This window comes from Eptesicus fuscus, chromosome 12 (genome assembly GCF_027574615.1).
Source record: "Eptesicus fuscus isolate TK198812 chromosome 12, DD_ASM_mEF_20220401, whole genome shotgun sequence".
NCBI classification, from domain to species: Eukaryota; Metazoa; Chordata; class Mammalia; order Chiroptera; family Vespertilionidae; genus Eptesicus; species Eptesicus fuscus.
Genome location: NC_072484.1, coordinates 67,279,194 through 67,300,601, shown reverse-complemented (window position 1 = coordinate 67,300,601; position 21,408 = coordinate 67,279,194). Strand labels below are relative to the sequence as shown.

At 52.0% G+C, this 21,408-nt stretch overlaps 1 protein-coding gene across 2 annotated transcripts in view; it reads left to right on the top strand.

The window, feature by feature from the left end:
* EYA2 (EYA transcriptional coactivator and phosphatase 2) overlaps positions 1-21,408 on the top strand; it is a 229,514-nt gene that overhangs the window by 159,296 nt on the left and 48,810 nt on the right. For both annotated transcript variants that reach the window (XM_054724363.1, XM_054724364.1), the window contains exon 9: positions 399-482. In XM_054724363.1, coding sequence (XP_054580338.1) covers positions 399-482 — 84 coding nt within the window. The remainder of the gene's footprint in view (positions 1-398; positions 483-21,408) is intronic.

Below are 21,408 nucleotides of genomic sequence, written 5' to 3'. Positions count from 1 at the left end.
GCTAAAAAGAGAAATGGTCAGAAGTAGTTGGACTTATGGTGAGCTGTGAATGTAAAATGCTAATATTTCATTTTGTCAAATGAGCTATATGATTTTTATTGCTATTTCTGGACTGAACTTTTCCTTTTTTGAGCTTTTATGTGGAAGGCAAGAACGGGCTTCTTGGTTCTGGCATTGACTGGGTTGAGAGGAGCCCAAAACTTGGCCATCAGCATACTCTTTACACAGCTGAGGTTGGATGGGGACGTAAGGACGCATCAGTAGGTCGAATGTTTTATAACTTAAAGATAATGTTTTTCAAGACTTCTTTTTCCTCCAGGGAATTAATTCCTGCAGACATTAAGTCAGACGCAAGTGAGTCCATTTGTCTCCATTCTCTTCCTCTCTTTTTATCACAGCGTGTGTTCGTGTGGGACTTGGATGAGACAATAATTATTTTTCACTCCTTACTCACGGGGACTTTTGCATCCAGATACGGGAAGGTAAGAATCCATTTGTCTCTCATTTTTTCCAACATGACTTTGTGTGCAGCTGATTTGTCCAGGGAATTGTGGGGGCAGTTTATGAGGCAGCTTCTCTAACAAAAGCAGTCCCTTTGTGATTGCCTATGTTGGAGAAAGCCTATGGAATTTTCCCTTGACATGTGAAAATTTAATTAGCTTCCCCTTCTATTGTCTCCCATGCCTTTTCTTCCAACACATGAAGCATTCAACAACCCACTTGATAAGATATAAGCTCATAGTCGTTGGCTACCTTCTTTCCAAGAGGGCCAGGATACGCTGCAGCCCAAACCAGTAATCCTAGCTTTAAATAAAATGAGGTGAAATCTTTTTCTTCTTCCCTGTTGTTTATCTTAGTGTTTCCAGCAGATGAATTTAATTTTCCTTCCGTTTTTCTGAGATGAGGGGGAGGCATTTTGTCAGCTCCAGCATGGAACTTAGCAACAGCTTTGCAAATGTATCCTTGACAAATTATGTTGGGGAACCATTCCCTTAGAATGCTGGGCAATTGCTATGGGCTGATTGGTGGTGAGTGGAAGAAACATTGAAACCACCTGAAGAATGCAAAAATGGGCCCAATTGCTAACACCCAAACCCTGCTGATTCTTTGCATTCATCCTGTGGGCTTCCCAACAAACCACATGTGGATGCACCAGATGTCTGCCATCTCTACAGGGAGACGGGTGCGGGTGGAAGGGTGGAGCTTCCGAGGACTGGCGAGTTCCCATCTCATCCGGGGTGAACGACCTGTTGGCAGCTGCTTCCACGCCTGGGTAGGAACCATGAGACTCGCCAGCGCCTGGAAAATATTTCTGTTTCTGTTTAGAGACCAGGAATATGATTTGACATCACCTCATGGCTTTTCCAGCTGCTCGTGTTTTTTATGGGAGGTATAACAAGCTGGATGTGCAATTAGCAAGATAGATTTATCGTCTGCCATTATGTTGTAAAGAATATAAAAATGGTGTTGGTGGTGCAGAAATCTCTTATGGTTGTAGGAATGCTGTTAATATGTCTAGCAGTGCCTGCGGGAAATCCGGCATGCGTGTTTGGTCTATGCACAGGTGAGGTAAAGGAGGGCAGAGTCAAGAGCCGCAGAAAACACCCGAGTGGAGTTGGCCACCATTGCCAAGAGTGGGGCTGTTCCAAGGGGCTGCTATAGTGAGTTGCTCTCCAGGTCTGGGTGTTCTATGGGTTTTCTACCCACCCTCACCCGGGTCAAGTCACCTTCCCTAAAAAGCATCCCTTCACTCTTCTTGCCCTTAGAGATAGCCCACTCTGAGGTTGTACACCTTGTGCAGCAATCGGTTCTCAGGAATTGTATAGGGCTTTGTCATCTTAAGGATAATTTTTGTGTCTGTGTCCCACCACCACTTCTTAAACCAAATTGTGGGCTCCCTCAAGACAGGGGCAAAGCCAAGAGCTTCTTTCAAAACCCCATGCCACCTGGTCCATGTGATTCCTCATTGCCAACCACCTCTTCAACCCTAACACCTAATCCCAGCTACCTTCTCCTCCAGCTATCTGGTCTCCCAGCTCCCACTCTTGCCCTTTACAGCCCCCACACAAGCCTGGTCCTATCACTCCCCCTACTGAAAAAACCATCAGTGGGCTCCCCATTGACAAGCCCTAACCCCGGCCTCCAGGGCTCTTCAGGAGCTGGCTCTTGCCCCACTCTCTAGCCCCATCTCCTCCTACTCATCCTGAGTTGCTTTCTGTCCTTGAACCTGCCACGTTCTCGCCCCTATCTGCTGGACTTCTTCCAGAAACAGAGCCTCAGACAAATGAGTGTGGGTAGTTTATTTGGGGGTGGATTCCAAGAGACATCGCTGCAGAGGGAGGAAATGAGGCAGCCCATGTAGTGTGCATAAATAGTTACTATGGTAACTGGGGTTCAATTCCACTAGGAACCCTCAGAGTGGACCCACCCAAAGAATGAGGGTGCTGTGATATTTATCCACAGGTTCCCTTCTATCATGGGTTGAGGGCAAGGAAAGCCTTTGCATGTACAGGAATGGTGACAGCTGAGGGGACCTGGGAAAGAGGCCCATTAGAAGCCTTTGCTATATCTGTAAAGTTATTTTACAAGGTCAAATCTTATTTATCTTTTCAGTTCCTCCAAGAGGACTTTCCATCTAAATTGCATCTCTCCCCATAACTGTATTTTTCATTTATAATTATAATTCTATACTTAGTGTCTTTATCCCTCCTAGGATATATGTACTGTGAGGGCACAGACCATGAACATTATTTTATCAACCCAACAAGTCAATGCATGATCCAGAATTGCTCAATAAATATTTGCTGCATGAATGAATCAGCGTGATTCTCTAGAATGAAAGCTGTGTGACGACAGGCACTCTTTCTCCTGTTTTGTTTGTTGCTCTATCCCCAGGGCATAGGACAGTGCCCCCCACATAGTGGGCATCAAATAAATATTTGTTGAATAAAGGAAGGAAGGAAGGAAAATAATATCAAAACAGAAGATTTCTAACTGATGGCTGCCAGCCAAATTCAGCCTGCAGACATTTTTAGTTTGGTCTCTAGAGTGCTTGGAAAAATGTGAATTTGTTGCCAACACTTAAAAATCAGGAGACTGCACAGACCAAAACAATCTAGATTTCTAGCTCTTCTTGAAAAATTAGAAAGTCTGTCTATCCTACATTCCCAAAGGCAGCTATCAGCAGGAGCAGAGTAGCAACTGCCTTAATATCAGGCCATATGCTCTCCAGCCCATCCACAGCCCCAACCCGGCCTATTTAATTTGTTTATGGGGCCCTGCTGACCTCATTAGCATCTGAATTTCCTTCTTTTTTTTAATGCCATATCATTTTTGAGTGAACATGTCTTTTTAAAAATATATATTTTTTATTGATTTCAGAGAGAAAGGTAGAGGGAGAGAGAGATAGAAACATCAATGATGAGAGAGAATCATTGATTGGATGCCTCCTGCATGCCCCACACTGGGGATCAAGCCCGCAACCCGGGCATGTGCCCCTGACAGGAATCGAACCTGGGACCCTTCAGTCTGCAGGCCATCACTCTATCCACTGAGTCAAACCAGCTAGGGCTAGCATCTGAATTTCAACATTCATCCTAGAATTACAGAACCACAGAATGTCAGAGCTGGAAGGACCTAGGAGACCATCATGCCCAATTAGTCTTCATAGTACATAAAGAGAAACTGAGGCTCAGCGAAAGATCATCCAGGACAGAATAAGAGTCAGACTTCAGGCTCACATGCCTCCTTGTGCTCTCGGGATGTACAGGGAAAACTGAGGTGAGAAGCTATTGGAGCCCCCAGGTGTCCTGTGCCATCTTCATTACTCTTGTAGAATTCCCCCCTCCCTCCTCCATCTCTCTCTTAGGTGAGAAATGAGTATTTTTTATTTACTAAATCCAGCAACCCTGAGAGAGATTCAAAATAACTGTGGCTTAGACAAGATAGAAAATTCCCCTAGCCTAACAGGTGTAGCAGTTCAAGCTGGTAAGGCTGCTATAGGGCACCAGGGAACTTCTGTCTTACTCTCTGCCATCCCTAAGCATTGCCCTCCCTCATTGCCAAGATAAGACATAGCTCACTCTGTGTCTGGATTCTAAGCCAGTTAGAAAGGGGAAGAGGAAAAGGGAAGTTCACCCCTCTGTCCTTCATTTTATTTTATTTTTTTGTCCCTCTCTTTAAAGGCCAGACCCAGAAGTTACACATATCATTTCCACTCACATCCCATTGGCTGGAATTTGATCACATGGCCACACCTAGCTGCAAGGGAGTCTGAGACGTGTAGTCTAGTCATATGCCCCATTAAAATTTAGAGGCTATTTTTCTCAGAGGGAGAAAGGAAGAATTGATATTGGAAGACAACTAGCAGTTTTCAGCACAAAGTACCATGTAATAAGAGGAAGAACAATGAAAGAAAAATATTGTGGAAAAATAAAATCAGTGCTTTTCAAAAGTTCTGTTCAATTGGATTTGTGGGTCTGAAGATCCAAAGAGAAGTCTGGACTATAAACTTGAAGGTCATAGAATTATAGAAGATCTAGAGGAACAGGAGAGTGTGAGCCCCATTTTGCAGACAGAGTAACTGCGACACAGGGAGGTTATATAGTCAGGGTATTCATAACAGAGCTAAAACACTTGGCCTTGACTTTTGGCCCATAGCTCTTTCTCTTTGTGCTTTTCCAGTAGCTGCAGCCATGTGGAGCTTATTATTAATATCTAGTATTATCAACAGTAAAAATAAAATTTTAAAAATTAAAAGAAAAAACAATAACTAGTATCAAGCATGACTCTCAGTGTGAAGAATGGAGTATTTAGGCTACAGTGGAAACTTATTGGATCACAAGAAATGAAAATTCCAGGGGTATATGGGATTCAGGTTGGGCTGGATCCAGGAGCTCAAGCAATATTCTCAGAGTTTAGTGTTTCTGCTGAAACCGGTTTGGCTCAGTGGATAGAGCATCGGCCTGCAGACTCAAGGGTCCCAGGTTCGATTCCGGTCAAGGGCATGTACCTTGGTTGCGGGCACATCCCCAGTAGGTGGTGTGCAAGAGGCAGCTGATCGATGTTTCTCTCTCATCGATGTTTCTAACTCTCTATCCCTCTCTCTTCCTCTCTGTAAAAAATCAATAAAATATATATTTTTTAAAAGAGTTTAGTGTTTCTGCACCCCTCAGCCAACTTTCTTCATATAGTGGCTCCCTCTCAGCAATCCCAACTTAATAAGGAGAACTTCTACTTCCCAAATTTCAGCACAACTCTCAGGCTCGAATCTCACTGCCCCAAACTGGGTAAATTCCCATCCATTCACCAACCTCTGTGCCTCTGATTAGCAAGCCTAGATCAACAGCCCATTTCTGGCATGGAGAGAGTAGAGAATCAGGTCAGCTCCATCCCAACCAAATGAACCCTGTGAAAAGGAGTGGTCCCCCAAAAGAAACTGAAGTGCTCTTTCCAGAAGAGAGAGAAGACTATGGAGGTCCAGAATTGGCTCTGAAGTCGAAGACCCCTGTACATCCACGCCATGTGCCTGTGGCCATTGTGTTGAGCACTGTACAGGAAGCGGAAATCATATCAATTGTGGTCCCAGCCAAAGGGGTGGCTCACTGTTTACTTAGGGAAATCAGACCAACAGACCCAAAATGATTAAGGAATGATTCAAAGCAGAGTGTTTGAGTTTTAAAACAGAAACCGGGCTCTCCTCCTGCTCCCAGTCAGAGCATGTGCTGCTCGAGGCCGTCATCTCTCCACTTCCTTTCCATTTCTTCCTACCCCGTTCTCAGAGCCAGAGCATCCCTTTGGTGTCTGTACCTTCCCACATGCTGCGGATCCATTAGGAGTTCCCTGGAGAGCTGGCGTAGCCAGAAACTGCCACCTCTTTCCTGACCTCTCCTCCTCCCGCCCTGTCCCTGAACTCTGTGTTTTCCAGCTGAGATCAGGCAAAGGCAAGGTGGTCAGGCGTCTCTGCCTGTGGCCAGGATTCTGAGAGGGATTACTCAGCAGTCCTGGGCCTCACAGTGGCTCGGCCCAGGCTCCTTCTTTGTAACTTGCCTTCCAGACAGCTCAGTACCGATTGGAAACCCAACTCCAGGCCCCGTTGTGTGTGTGTGTGTGTGTGTGTGTGTGTGTGTGTGTGTTTTTAATAACAGCTTTAGTGAGATAGAATCACATACCATAAATGTACCGTGTTAATGTGTACGATTCAGTGGCTTTTTAGTATATTCAGAGTTGTGTGACCATCACCACTGTCTAATTTTAAAACGTTTTCATCACCCAAAAAGAAACCCTTATCAGTTAATAAACATTCCTCATTTCCCCCGCCCCACGGCCCCTGACAACCACTGATCTTCCCCTCTCTATAGATGTGCTGCTTCTGGACATTGTGTATGACTTGGATCATGCATTATGTGGTCTTTGGTGGGAGGCTTCTTTTACGTAGCATAATGTTTTCCGTGGCCGTCCATGTTGTAGATGCACAGCACTTTCTTCCTTTTTGTTGCCACGCAATTTCCCATTCTACCACATTTGGTCCATCCCTCATCACTTGGCAGCTGGGATGCTGCCACCTTCGGCTGTTAGGAACAGCGCTGCCCTGAACATTCGCGTACAGGTTCTTGTGTGGACATACGTTTTCAATGCTCTTCGGTGTGTACCTAGAAGTGGCATTGCGGGGTCATATGGTAACGCTAGGTTTATCATTTGGAGGAACTGCCAGACTGTTTTCCAGAGTAGCTGCACCGTTTTACATTCCCATAAGCAATGTGTGAGGGCTCCAGTTTCTCCACTTTCTCACCGTCACTTGTTATTGTCTGTCTTTTTGGTTATCGTCCTCTTAGTGGATGTGAAGTGGTATTTCATTGTAACTTTGATTTGTATTTCCCTAATGACCAGTTATGTTGACTGACTAATGATGTTTTCTGTTGCTTATTGGCCAGTTGTAATATCTTCTTTGGAGAAATAGCTATAGTATTCAAATCCTTTGCCCATTTTTTAGTGTGTCTTTTTTTTTTATTGTTGAGTTGTAAGAGTTCTTTATATATTCTGGATACCGGTCCATTATCAGACATATAATTTGCAAATATTTTCTCACATTCTGTAGTTTTTTTCCCCACTTTATTTATAGTGTCCTTTAAAGCAGCAGTCACCAACCGGTGGTCCACGGGGTCCGAAAGGTTGGTGACCGCTGCTTTAAAGTATATGAAGTACAGCAGGGGGAACGGGTTGAAAATAAATTTAGGGAAAGGTGACCAGGGAAGGAGGCCTCATGGAGAAGGTGAATTTTTAATGAAGACTTGAAGGAAGTGGAGGAACAGATACCTAGTGAAAGAGCAAAGGGAATGGCAAGCGCAAAGGCCCTGAGGCAGCAGTTTGCCTGGTGGGTTTGAAGGACAAGAAGGCAGCTAGTGTGGATGGAGCAGAGCAAGCGAAGGGGAGAGTGGTAACTCAACTGGCTTTTGCTCTGCAGTGGGAGCCATGGTGGTTTGGAGTAGAGGAAGGACAGGGTCTGAGTTAAATTTTTAAAGCATCCCTCTGCTCCTCCCCTGGGGAGAGTAGACTATGGAAGGGCCAGGTTGGAAGCAGGGAGGCCAGGGGGGAGGCTACAGCACCAGTCCAGCTGAAAGCTGATGGTTATTTGGAACGAGCGGTGGAGATGGGGTGGTGAGAAGTGCAGAGGTCTGGATAGGTTTTGAAGGCAGAACCAACCACAGATGCAACATGATTCCTCATTCTCACCCCCTAGGCCAGTGGTCGGCAAACTGCGGCTCGCGAGCCACATGCGGCTCTTTGGCCCCTTGAGTGTGGCTCTTCCACAAAATACCACGGCCTGGGCGAGTCTATTTTGAAGAAGTGGCGTTAGAAGAAGTTTAAGTTTAAAAAATTGGGCTCTCCAAAGAAATTTCAATCGTTGTACTGTTGCTATTTGGCTCTGTTGACTAATGAGTTTGCCGACCACTGCCCTAGGCTACAAGGATGTTCTGTTTTCTGCCCATGGTCTCCCTCTGAAGGGACCTGGTCTCTTCTCACTCTATTGCCAACTAGCAAATTCCTGTTGGACAAATTCTCCCGTTTTTTTTGCATGTTCACTATATGCCAAGTGCTCTGCTGTGAATGTTCTTATAAGCTGGGCCTCAAAGGCAGACACTGAGTAATTCATATTCTTTGTCCACACACGGCCCCTTCTTGTTCCACCTAGAACAGGTGGGTGTGTTTCCTTTTGGACCCACTTGTGCTCCTCCCCCGTCCCCGCCCCCCCCCCCCCCCCCCCCATGGTTTCATGTGTAGCTTCTTGTTTGATTTCCTGTAAAACTTGAATTTTTCTTTTGTGTGCATTAACTTGTCGCGTATGTCAATGGCATTGTTTAAGTACCCCGTGCTTCTCACGTTTCCCCCTCTGCACGGTGGTTCTAGATGCTTCCGCATTGCCGCAAGCCCAGCTCAGTGGTTCTCAGCTGGAGGTGATGTAGCCCCATAGGACGTTTGGCAGTGTCGTAAACATTTGTGGTTGTCACGTCTTAGGGGAGTGCTGCTGGCATCTAGTGGGTGGAGGCCAGGGATGCTGCTCCATGTCCTGCCGCACACAGATGGTCCCCACAACCGAGAATTATCCAGCCCCCAATGCCCATTGTGCTGCTATTGAGAAACTGCTGCTCTGAACCCAGAGTCCCGTGTCTTCCTTACCCGCAGCCCCCACAGGGAGGACACCAGGCTCCGCTAACTCCCCACCAGCACAGACGACCGTGTGGCAAGATTCCTTTAGGACTGCTCTGAGCCCGACCCCTCTCTCTCATTGAATCCCCACCACAAACCTGTAAGGCACGGCTTCTCCTACTATGCCCGTTTGCGGAGAAGCTGAGGCTCCGAGGTGGAGTGAGTCAGCCAAGGTTACCCGGCTTGGAAGGAATGAAAGTTAGGATGTGGCCCACTACTCTTAACTATGTATCTAAGCTGCGCCCCCAGGAGTCACGGGAATGGACTGGGGTAGAATAAACCCTTCTGCTTGGCCTGTGAGCTCCAAGAGCACAGGGACTGGGTCTGATGTGTCCATAGCTTCATCCCCTGGCACCCAGCAGTGCCTGGCACATCCACTTGACAAATATTTGTTGAATGCACAAATAAATAAATAGCTTGTGGATAGGGACTTTTCAGCATGTGTGATTGCAAGCACGGCAGAAAAGAGATTCCAGGGTGCCTGCCCTCGAAGGAACAAGTCTCCACACTGTGACCACACAGAGGCCTGTCAGCGTCTCTCCAGGGCCGAGATGCTGCGTGCCATCTGGCCCGGCCTCACCCAGAGCTCAGCCCACAGCGGGCTCAGCAGAGGCTGTGGAGTGTTTAGCCAGTGGCTCCTCGACGCTTGGGGCCACTGACACTTTAGCAGGTGGAGGACCTGGAATGGGGCCAGGTGACCCTTGTTGTCTACTGAGCAGAATCCTTTCCAGGACTTCCTTCCGTGTCATACTTTTAAAGGGCCAGGTGCCCTGCTCAAGCTGAAGAGATTCGTTTCAAACTGGAAACGCAGGGTTAGATTTGGCCTGAACACAGGTTTAGTTGTGTCCCCTGGAATTTTCTTGAATTCTAAAATCATTGCTAATAGCCCTAGCCGGTTTGGCTCAGTGGATAGAGCGTCGGCCTGCTGCTGAAGGGTCCCAGGTTCGGTTCTGGTCAAGAGCACATGCCCAGGTTGCAGGCTCGGTCCCCAGTAGGAGGCATGCAGGAGGCAGCCAATCAATGATTCTTTCTCATCATCAATGTTTCTATCTCTCTCTCTCCCTCTCCCTTCCTCTCTGAAATAAAATAAATAAACATGCTGATATTAAATTTTCAGTCAGCAGCATAGTTAAGGCCCCACCTTTATCCCTGCAGCCTCCCCATTTTCATAGGCGTGATGGCTGGGTACCTGTGACGCTCAGGAATGTTCTTCACAGTCTCCCACATGTCACCCAGAGGGACAGAGCCCCAGTTGCCCACAGCAGCAGCCTGCTCATTCACCCACCCTTGTTGACTTCCTTCCTCTCCCCCTTACTTCCACGCTCTGCCACCAGTGCTTCCCAGGGTCACCTCGCCGGGAAGCGGCTTGCACCTGAATCCTAGGCCGGGGGATGCTTCGGGGAGACCCAGACTAAGACATCGAGGGGGTGTGATTGCTCAGACTTCTTACCAGAACTCAAACTCCTCGCTGCCAGACCCCTGTGGTAACACAAGCCCCCCTGGCTTCCGGAAATGTGGTCCAGGGACCAGCATCTGCTAGACATGCAGTCTCGGGTCCCATTGCAGAGATACTGAACTAGGATGGACATGTAAACTTGACCTCCAGGTGAATCCTTCCCATACTAGTCTGTGAAGTGAGATGTAAGCCATGAATTCACCTGGTGACAGCTTTTCCCATGGGTCCAGCCAGCCTCCTGTGTACCTAGGAGAGGCTGGGTAGGGAGCGCCCGGCCAGAGCTTGGCCCCCGTGCCCCTGCGCTCAGCCAGGCCTCCCCGGAACCATTCCTCAGCCGTGTTATTACAGGGTCCCGGCTCGGATTCCAGAATCCAATCCCCAGCACAGTGCCATCGGGATGTAATCAGATCCAGTTGGCGATACACAGCCTGGCCTGTCCGTTACTGCTTTACAAACTTGAGAAGAAATTAAAAAAAAAAAAAAAAAAAAAAAAGCACTTTTATGACCCTGCAGTTAAAAACTATTTGTAGAAGTTGCTAAGGTTCAAATCAAAAGTGCCCTCTCTGGAGGACTATTAGTTAATTCAGAGGACCGCAGTCTTTCCTTTTCTTTCTTCCCCGTCCACCTTGAGATGCAGCTCTAATTCACTTCTGCCCTCAGCCATCCAGAGCTTTCCATCCTCTGACAAAACACAAGCCAAAGTGCTTAAGGACATCTGTTTATTTTATTTCTTTAATGAGAAAACCTTCCCGCTTCTCCGGGCTCAGCTGTGTTTATTTACCTTGTGTTAGCCATGTGAGGCGAGCACCTTGGACGTTTCAGGCCTGGCCGGGCCCTCCCTCGCCGCGGCCTCCAGCCCTGCCCAAGGAAAACAGAGTCCTTGGAACTCTATAAAATAGATTTTCAAAATAAATACTGCCTAATTCACTCGGTAGATGTGGATTAAGTCAAGATGAATACAATTTGGAAAGGATTTTCTGAGGAAGTCGGAGATTTCTTTCCCCCACTGGGGGTTAAACCTTGTATTTAAATCTCCCCCTCCCCACCCCCAGCTCTTTTTCCGTTAAGTAAAAGGCATTTAGTCTTTGTGGCTAATAAAGAAATGATGGCTTTGACTGGCCCTCTCCAGCAATGATTATTTGCTTTGTAGGACATGGGATGGTGACTTAACTCGTCACTTCTTTCCATCCAGTAAGGGCAAGACGCAGGCATCTGCAGCTGTCATTCTGGCGGGGGTGGCTGAGGAGGAGGCTGGAGCTTTGAAAGATGTCCTAGAGGTGAATGACAGTTGCCGGGGCCACGGGCTGGGGGGTGAGGGGCGACCCTTTGTAGATTTAATCCCCTGTAATAGCGCTTCCCTGAGCCAGGGGGCTTCCATGCCAAGTGCCTCTGCTTATATATTTTAGAGCATTAAAGGATTATTTCCAACATAAAATATATTTTAGAGATGGTTTGGGGTTGTCAGGAAAGTGCTCATTAGCAGAGACCGCCTTTGAAGGCCCGTGCTCACTGCTGCTGGGAGACAGACCTCGCAGAATCACTCCTCTTAGGTGGAGAGTTTCGGGCTAGTTAAGGCTCCCGAGTGCTCTCATTTTCCGCCCACAAATCTAACACATGCCAACTGCTTCCCCAGGCGTCTTTTGCCAACTTTTTTTCCCCCCTTCTCTTAGTCCCACCCTTCAATGAATGCTGAAGGGCATCTGAAAAAAATGATGGTAATAAGAGGGATTTAAGTCTCCTATGCAAAACCTACAACAAATTGCCGGTTGGGGTAGAGTGAGAAGCTCTTTTGTCTTCTGTAAATATAGGGGTTGCCGCTCACAATGCTAAGTGGTGAAAAAATATCCCAGGCACCCTGCGAACCTAAATAATGGGAACAATTTTCCTTCACACTTAACTAGCAGGTTGAGAAGCTGTCTCCACCTGCACTGTCTGCGGTTCTTATTTCCCAACAATAGGGCTCTGGAGCCGTCCAGAGATCGCTGGAAATCCCGCGAGCCTCTGGTGATGAGGGTGTCGCTCCCTGGAAGGTAGGAGGTGTCAAGATCGTTGTCTTCGGGGAAATAGGAGGTCTCCCCCCCAACCCTACACACACACACCATGCCTGCTTCCCACATTTCCTCTGTGAGTTAGTGAATCTGCAGGCCTTTCTGATGGCAGGGTGAAGGGGAAACTCCCATGCACATTCCCCTGAGGAGGCCTTAATTCAAAGTAGAAATATGCAGTTTAAGAATCTCTTTGGAAAAATCCACCCATGGATAAATGGATAAACACATCGTAGGGTATTCACACAATGGAATATTTTCCAGCTGTAAAAAGGCATGAAGTTCTGATTTGAGCTACAATGCGGACGGACCCCAAAAACATTACGCTAAGTGAAAGAAGCCAGACACGCAAGTTCAGAGGTTGTGTGGTTCTATTCATATGGAATGTCCAGAGCAGGTAAAGCCGTAGAGATATGCCTCGGGGACATGGAGTTTCTCTTTGAGCTGGTGAAAATAGGTTGGAACTGCCTAGCTAGAGGTTTGCTCATCTGTAAAACTAGAATGACCATTCCTGCCCCACTGACCTCAAAAGACCAGTCTGAGAATCGTCTGTTTCCCAAAGGGCACTGTGGGAACTGCTGAAGGAGGACAAACTTCCCGGAGCCGTTACTTTAAAAATTGGGGTGTTTTTGTTTGTTCGTGTGTTTTTTAGATCCTCTTCGGCTGGTCTGGTGTTAGGGAAATGCTGGCCGTATAAAATGAGTTGTGAAGCGTGGCCTCCTCTTTTCTTTTCCGGCCAAGATCGTGGAGAACTGGTGCTAATTCTTCTTGAAACGTTTGGTAAAATTCTCCAGTGAAATCATCTGAGCCTGGAGACTTTGTTTTTGGAGGTTTTTAACTGTGAATTCAGTTTCTTTCATACTTGTAGCTGTTTCATCCTGGGTGAGTTTTAGTAGTTGAGGTTTTCGAGGAACTGGTCCATTTCGTTCATTGTCAAATTTATGTGTCTAGAGCTAAATTAAAAAAAAAAAAGTATTTACTTTCACAGTGACTTTCAGTTAGTAGCATATAAGCCATACCCAGACACCTTTAATTATAGGGATAAAAACTATAAATCTCTCCCCACATGTATGGCACTAGGTCATGAGTCATATCCTTGGTCCTCAAGACAAAACTACAAGGCAGACATGGAGATCATCACTCTACCCAGAGGACACGGAGGCCAAGACTACCAAGCTAGCAAGTGGCAGAGAAGGAAACAGACCCAGAACTCCAGAGCCGATTCCAAGCCCCTCTGCATCCGGGCCGACCACAGCCGATCACAAGGCCCCCAAGTTCAAAACTCTCAGCCTAACCCTGTTTCTCCCCATGTCAGACATTACCCTGTGGGGGTCTTTCTCAAACACACAGCGCTTGCTCCTGCCTCAGGGCCTTTGCACTGGCGGTTCCTGCCCCTGGCTGGCACCTTTGTTTCATTTGGGTCTTTGCTCTGATGTCACCTCCTCAGAGAGAACTTCCCTGACCACCCCTCTCTAGTAGTCCTCTATAGAACATACAAACACAGGAAACCAAGATGGCGGCATAGGTTAAACACCTAACCTGCAGCCGGGCACAACAATTTCAAAAATACAACTAGAGGTCAGAACGGACATCGTCCAGAACCACAGGAGAGCTGGCGGACTGAAATGCCCACAGCTGGGGGGAAGGAGAAGGCCACGGGGACAGTCGGGGAAGCCGTAAAAGCCTGAGGTATGGAGAAACGGGCGGAGACACGAGCACACGCGCCTGCGGGGAGGATGGAACCGGAGAGGAGGGGGCGGCTGATGACCTGGCCGGAGTTCACTGGCAGGAAGGAGATAAAGGCTCCGGAGTGCGCTGAGCACCGGCTCCGATTGCACTGAACCCCATTCCGGGCGAAACCCTGGGAAACTCACTCACTTTCGCAACTCCGCCGCCCCCGCAGGCTGCCCGGCCCGGGACGCTGGGGACGCCGCCGCAGCGGCGGCGCCCGGAGCCCGGCGGCCTCCCAGCACCCGTCCCCGCCGCGAAGCCCCCGCGCGCCTGGTGCCGCGGGCCGCGCGCCCCGCACACCGGACGGAGGCCCGGGCGCCCTCTCCGTGCACCTCCCGGCGGCGCTAGACTTCAGTAGAGTTGACTGAATTCAAGGGATTAAGAAGTATAAATTGGGGGGACGCCGCGGCGGCGACGTCCGGAACGCGGCGATGGCGGTGCCTGGAGCTCGGCGGCCGCCCAGCGCCCGTCCCAGCCGCGCGGCCCTCGCGCGCCTGGTTTCGCGGGACGCGCGCACCGCGCACCGGACGGAGGCCCGGGCGCCCTTTCCGTGCACCTCCCGGCGGCGGTAGACTTCAGTAAAGTTGACTGAAATGAAGGGATTAAGAAGTACAAATTGAGAAGTTTGAAAAATATGGCGGCGGAGGTTAAAGGCTGTTCTGTTGCCTCGCACCCAGCGAAATCGGAGGGGATGAGGTGTGGAGGTGCGTGGGTCTGGCTGGTGGCGGGGGAAAGGGGCTTTTGTTCCAAACCTAAGGGAGATTAGCTCTCCATCACCCTGAAACCCATCTTCTGGCGAACCCCGGGAGACCCAGATGCCTGCGGGGAGAGGCGGGACTCTTGCAGAGGTGCGCCCAGCAATCAGTGTTTGCTGCGCTGGAGTGCGGAATGAGGGGACTTAGATACATGGAAGGCAGAAGGACCAGACTCACAGCCATCGAGGCTCGCCGCACCATGGCCTGTTGGCGCCCTGAGACCCCGCCCCGCCCTGGGACCCGCCCCGCACGTCTTGAAGACCTGCCCCGCAAGTCTTGCAGGCACACCTGCGCCCCAAGCAACGGCTTATGCATGTGGGTGGACTGCCCTCTGGCAGCGGACCAGATGATCTGCTGTTCTAGTCGGACTGCTCCAGGGCCACTCAGACAGGAGGAAGAAACTACAGTTTTTGCTGTAATCCTTGCTGAGTGCCTAAGGCAGTAGCTGATCTACACCCCATTGGAGACCCAGAAACGAGGGCATCTAGTGGTCTGTGGGTGATGACACCAGATTTCAACCACGTGCATAAGGGACACATTCAACGGGAATATTCAGTGAGCGCCAAAGCTTTGCTGCACCAAGACCCGGCCCATAAACGTGTCTCCTGCACAGCAACTCTTCCTTTATAGACAAAGAGAGCCCCCCCAGTGACACCAACAACAATCAAGACTTAACTATACAAAGGAGGACCAAGATGGAGGCATAGGGCGGAAGCCTGATTGTTGCCTACCACAACAACTTTGAGACTACGACAAGAGAGCAGAGCAGACACCATCCAAGACCACCATAGGGCTGGCTGAGTAGATGCTCTACAACTAGAATAAAAGAGGGGGATGTGAGATGATGCTGATGCCGGTGACCCAAAGACCACACTTTAAGAACTACGGCTCAGGCGACACAAAAGAACTATGGCTCAGGCGATACAACAGCGGCCTGGAACGTGCTCGGCGCAGTTCCCCCGGCGGTCTCCGGCTGAGGGGACGGCTCCACTGGCAGCCAAGCACGGACAGACGAGCCCCTATGAGACATGGGGTGGGAGACTCCGCGCTTGCTGACCTCTGAGTCCGTCAAGAATCTCAACGCCCCGGAAGTGGCCAGGTGCGCATGCTCGGCGACCGGCCACCGATGCAGACCCAAGGGCCGACACAGCGACGCCAGACTGGCCCACCGCCATGCACCGGGTGCACCGGAGCTTCGCCGAGCCGCCGCCAGACGAGTTCTGCAGCAGCCATACTGGAGCTCCGGAAGGATGGCCAGGGGAATTGCTGAGGGGGGATTGACCGGCAGGAATTGGGATCGGGAAAACGGGACCCCGCTGAGACCTGGGTGCGGGCGGGGTTGCGCGCCTCTGGGCTCGGGTGTGGTCACACGCCCCTGGGTAGAAGTGAGGCCTCACGTCTCTGGGTCTAGGTGAGGCCACATGCCCCTGGGTCCAGGTGAGGCCGGACTCCGGGTCCGGGTGAGGCCAAGTGCCCCTGGACCCGGATGACGCTGGATCCCGTGCCCGGGCGAGGCCAAGCGCCCCTGGGTCTGGGAGAGCCCACACACCCCTGGGTCCAGGCGAGACCATGTGTCCCTGGATCCGGGTGAGGCCGCGTGCACCTAGGCCCGGGTGAGCCCAAGTGGCCCTGGGTCTGGGAGAGGCCAAGCGTCCCTGGGTCCGGGTGAGACCATGTGTCCCTGGATCCGGGTGAGGCCTCGGGCACCTAGGCCCGGGTGAGGCCACGTGCCCCTGGGTCTGGGAGAGGCCAAGCGTCCCTGGGTCCGGGCGAGACCATGTGTCCCTGGATCCGGATGAGGCCTCGTGCACCTAGGCCCGGGTGAGCCCAAGTGGCCCTGGGTCTGGGAGAGGCCAAGCGTCCCTGGGTCTGGGTGATACCATGTGTCCCTGGATCCGGATGAGGCCTCGTGCATCTAGGTCCGGGTGAGCCCAAGTGGCCCTGGGTCTGGGAGAGGCCAAGCGTCCCTGGGTCCGGGTGAGACCATGTGTCCCTGGATCCGGATGAGGCCTCGTGCACCTAGGCCCGGGTGAGCCCAAGTGGCCCTGGGTCTGGGAGAGGCCAAGCCTCCCTGGGTCCGGGTGAGACCATGTGTCTCTGGATCCGGGTGAGGCCTGGTGCACCTAGGCCCGGGTGAGCCCAAGTGGCCCTGGGTCTGGGAGAGGCCAAGCATCCCTGGGTCCGGGTGAGACCATGTGTCCCAGGATCCGGGTGAGGCCTCGTGCACCTAGGCCCGGGTGAGCCCAAGTGGCCCTGGGTCTGGGAGAGGCCAAGCATCCCTGGGTCAGGGTGAGACCATGTGTCCCTGGATCCGGGTGAGGCCTCGTGCACCTAGGCCCGGGTGAGCCCAAGTGGCCCTGGGTCGGGGAGAGGCCAAGCATCCCTGGGTCCGGGTGAGACCATGTGTCCCTGGATCCGGGTGAGGCCTCGTGCACCTAGGCCCGGGTGAGCCCAAGTGGCCCTGGGTCTGGGAGAGGCCAAGCGTCCCTGGGTCCGGGTGAGACCATGTGTCCCTGGATCCGGATGAGGCCTCGTGCACCTAGGCCCGGGTGAGCCCAAGTGGCCCTGGGTCTGGGAGAGGCAAAGCGTCCCTGGGTCCGGGAGAGACCATGTGTCCCTGGATCCGGATGAGGCCTCGTGCACCTAGGCCCGGGTGAGCCCAAGTGGCCCTGGGTCTGGGAGAGGCCAAGCGTCCCTGGGTCCGGGTGAGACCATGTGTCCCAGGATCTGGGTGAGGCCTCGTGCACCTAGGCCCGGGTGAGCCCAAGTGGCCCTGGGTCGGGGAGAGGCCAAGCGTCCCTGGGTCCAGGTGAGACCATGTGTCCCTGGATCCGGGTGAGGCCTCGTGCACCTAGGCCCGGGTGCGCCCAAGTGGCCCTGGGTCTGGGAGAGGCCAACCGTCCCTGGGTCCGGGTGAGACCATGTGTCCCTGGATCCGGGTGAGGCCTCGTGCACCTAGGCCCGGGTGAGCCCAAGTGGCCCTGGGTCTGGGAGAGGCCAAGCGTCCCTGGGTCCGGGTGAGACCATGTGTCCCAGGATCTGGGTGAGGCCTCGTGCACCTAGGCCCGGGTGAGCCCAAGTGGCCCTGGGTCGGGGAGAGGCCAAGCGTCCCTGGGTCCAGGTGAGACCATGTGTCCCTGGATCCGGGTGAGGCCTCGTGCACCTAGGCCCGGGTGCGCCCAAGTGGCCCTGGGTCTGGGAGAGGCCAACCGTCCCTGGGTCCGGGTGAGACCATGTGTCCCTGGATCCGGGTGAGGCCTCGTGCACCTAGGCCCGGGTGAGCCCAAGTGGCCCTGGGTCTGGGAGAGGCCAAGCGTCCCTGGGTCCGGGTGAGACCATGTGTCCCTGGATCCGGGTGAGGCCTCGTGCACCTAGGCCCGGGTGAGCCCAAGTGGCCCTGGGTCTGGGAGAGGCCAAGCGTCCCTGGGTCCGGGTGAGACCATGCGTCCCTGGATACGGATGAGGCCTCGTGCACCTAGGCCCGGGTGAGCCCAAGTGGCCCTGGGTCTGGGAGAGGCCAAGCGTCCCTGGGTCCGGGTGAGACCATGTGTCCCTGGATCCGGGTGAGGCCTCGTGCACCTAGGCCCGGGTGAGCCCAAGTGGCCCTGGGTCTGGGAGAGGCCAAGCGTCCCTGGGTCCGGGTGAGACCATATGTCCCAGGATCTGGGTGAAGCCTCGTGCACCTAGGTCCGGGTGAGCCCAAGTGGCCCTGGGTCTGGGAGAGGCCAAGCGTCCCTGGGTCCGGGTGAGACCATGTGTCCCTGGATCCGGGTGAGGCCTCGTGCACCTAGGCCCGGGTGAGCCCAAGTGGCCCTGGGTCTGGGATAGGCCAAGCATCCCTGGGTCCGGGTGAGACCATGTGTCCCAGTATCCGGGTGAGGCCTCGTGCACCTAGGCCCGGGTGAGCCCATGTGGCCCTGGGTCTGGGAGAGGCCAAGCATCCCTGGGTCCGGGTGAGACCATGTGTCCCTGGGTCCGGGTGAGGCCTCGTGCACCTAGGCCCGGGTGAGCCCAAGTGGCCCTGGGTCGGGGAGAGGCCAAGCGTCCCTGGGTCCGGGTGAGACCTTGTGTCCCTGGATCCGGGTGAGGCCTCGTGCACCTAGGCCCGGGTGAGCCCAAGTGGCCCTGGGTCTGGGAGAGGCCAAGCGTCCCTGGGTCCGGGTGAGACCATGTGTCCCTGGATCCGGGTGAGGCCTCGTGCACCTAGGCCCGGGTGAGCCCAAGTGGCCCTGGGTCTGGGAGAGGCCAAGCATCCCTGGGTCCGGGTGAGACCATGTGTCCCAGGATCCGGGTGAGGCCTCGTGCACCTAGGCCCAGGTGAACCCAAGTGGCCCTGGGTCTGGGAGAGGCCAAGCGTCCCTGGGTCCGGGTGAGACCATGCGTCCCTGGATCCGGGTGAGGCCTCGTGCACCTAGGCCCGGGTGAGCCCAAGTGGCCCTGGGTCTGGGAGTGGCCAAACGTTCCTGGGTCTGGGTGAGACCATGTGTCCCTGGATCCAGGTGAGGCCTTGTGCAACTAAGCCCGGGTGAGGCCACGTGCCCCTGGGTCTGGGAGAGGCCAAGCGTCCCTGGGTACGGGTGAAGCCAGATCCTGGGTCCGGGTGAGGCCGTGCGCCCCTGGATCCATCCGGGTGAGGCTGGGTCCCAGGCCCGGGTGAGACCACGCGCCCCTTGGGTATGGGTGAGGCCACGTGCCCCTTAGTCCAGGTGACGCCGTGCCCCTGGGTTCGGCCGAGACCAAACCAGAGGGAGTCGGACCTCCATTACCACCATTTGTCCACCATCCAGAGCTGAGGGGTCAATGCTGACACGTACACATAAGGAACTACTGGACATCGAAATTGGGTCTCAAAAGAACTGTTGGTCCAGGGGGAAGCTCGCTACAGATTGATTCATTTGCCTGTCAGCATAAATATTATTGCTAGTCTCACATTCAGTTCTTATTAGTATATATCTAGTGACATTTGATCTCATTCATCTAGAGGAAATGATGAACAACATAGACTGAGGAACAAGAACAGAACCAGAATTAAGGAGGCATCGATCGGTCTATCGGGCCTCAGAGGGAGGATAGGGGAGGGTAGGGGGAGGGTGGGGGGAGGGGGAGAGTTCAACCAAAGGACCTGTATGCATGCATATAAGCCTATCCAACGGTTAAGTTCAACAGGGGATTGGGGCATGCGTGGGGAGAGGGGTGGGATGGGAATGGGGGGATGAGGACAAATATGTGACACCTTAATCAATAAAGAAATTAAAAAAAAAAAAATAAAATAAAAATAAAAAATTTCTAAAAAAAAAAAAAAAAAAAAAAAAGAACATACAAACACAGACACATTCACTGTGTGCCCGCGCTCTCTCTCTCTCTCTCTCTCTCTCTCCACGTCCCCCTTCCCCCCCCCCCCCCCCCCCAGCAATCCTCATGTCTTATTTTCTTCAGAGCAGCTGTCACTGTCTGAAATGTGTCTTCGTTTTTCCCGGCCCTCCCCCTCCAATAGAATGCAAGCTTCACGGGGCAAGGGACTTCCTTGTCGGAGAGCAAGGAGCCAGTTAGCATAATGGTCTACACCAGCAGCTGGCAAACTGCCTCCATCTTGTGGGCCCAATCTGGCACGCCACCTGTTGTTGTTGTTTTTAAAATAAAGTTTTATTGGAACACAGCCATGCCCATTTGTTTACACATTGTCTATGGCTGCTTTTTTGCTTACAGCAGCAGAGTTGAGTAGTTGTGACAGAGATCGTATGGGCAACAGAGCCTAACATATTTGCTGTCTGGCCCTTTATAGAGAAGGTTTATAACATGGGCTCCGGAGCCAGACTGCTCAGGTTCAAAGCCGGCTCCACTCCCTAGCCAGTGACCTCGGGCCAGTCACTTTGCCTCCCTGTGTCTCGGTTTCCACCTGTGTAACATGGGTCTAACAGCAATGACACTTACCTCACAGGGTCTGTGGGGGAGGTTTAAATGAGCTAATACATGCGAAGTGCTTGATACTGTGCCTGATACACAGTGAATAGCTTTTGTAGACTAAATGGATACATATCATCAATAATAATGAATGAATAAGTAAAAGTCTTTTAAAGAACTGCAGCTTTGGAGGCGTGTTGGTGCTTGTGTAAGAATGGCCCCTCCGTGGACGGCATGCTGACGTTTCCCTGAAGACTCACCGTGTTGAGGAGGAGTGTTGGTGCTGGACAGACTCAGTGGGGGCTTGCTGAGTGAGTGTCAGGATCTGTTCTAGGCACTTGGTATGAACTTCTGTAAACTCCATGCCCTGCAGTGCCCCCTGGTCCTGGGCGTTTAGGGTGAACATCTCATCTGGGTCTGTCTGGAACGTTCACACTTTAAACACTCAAGGTCCCAAGTCCCAAGAACCCCCTCAGCTGGGGCACATGGGGACAGCTGGTTTCCTACTCTGCATTCGCAGCTCCATGTGTCTATTTTTTTTTATTGCTTTTTGTCTTTAAATTTATATCCTAGGAAATGCTTTAAACGCTGGTAGATACCTCCAGCTGAAAGAACATTTTTCAAAGGATAAACCGACCTGAGAGACTGAGCGTTTGCGTTTGTGTAAAGCTCCCAGAGAGGAACCTGCTTAGACATCTTCCTTTGTTCTCTTGAATTTGACCGTGATTCTATCAGCTGTAGTCAGCTTGACTCTTTTGTGATTCAGCGATGATGGGATTTATCTTACAGCTCTTTTGGTAAAATTCTTGTTAGT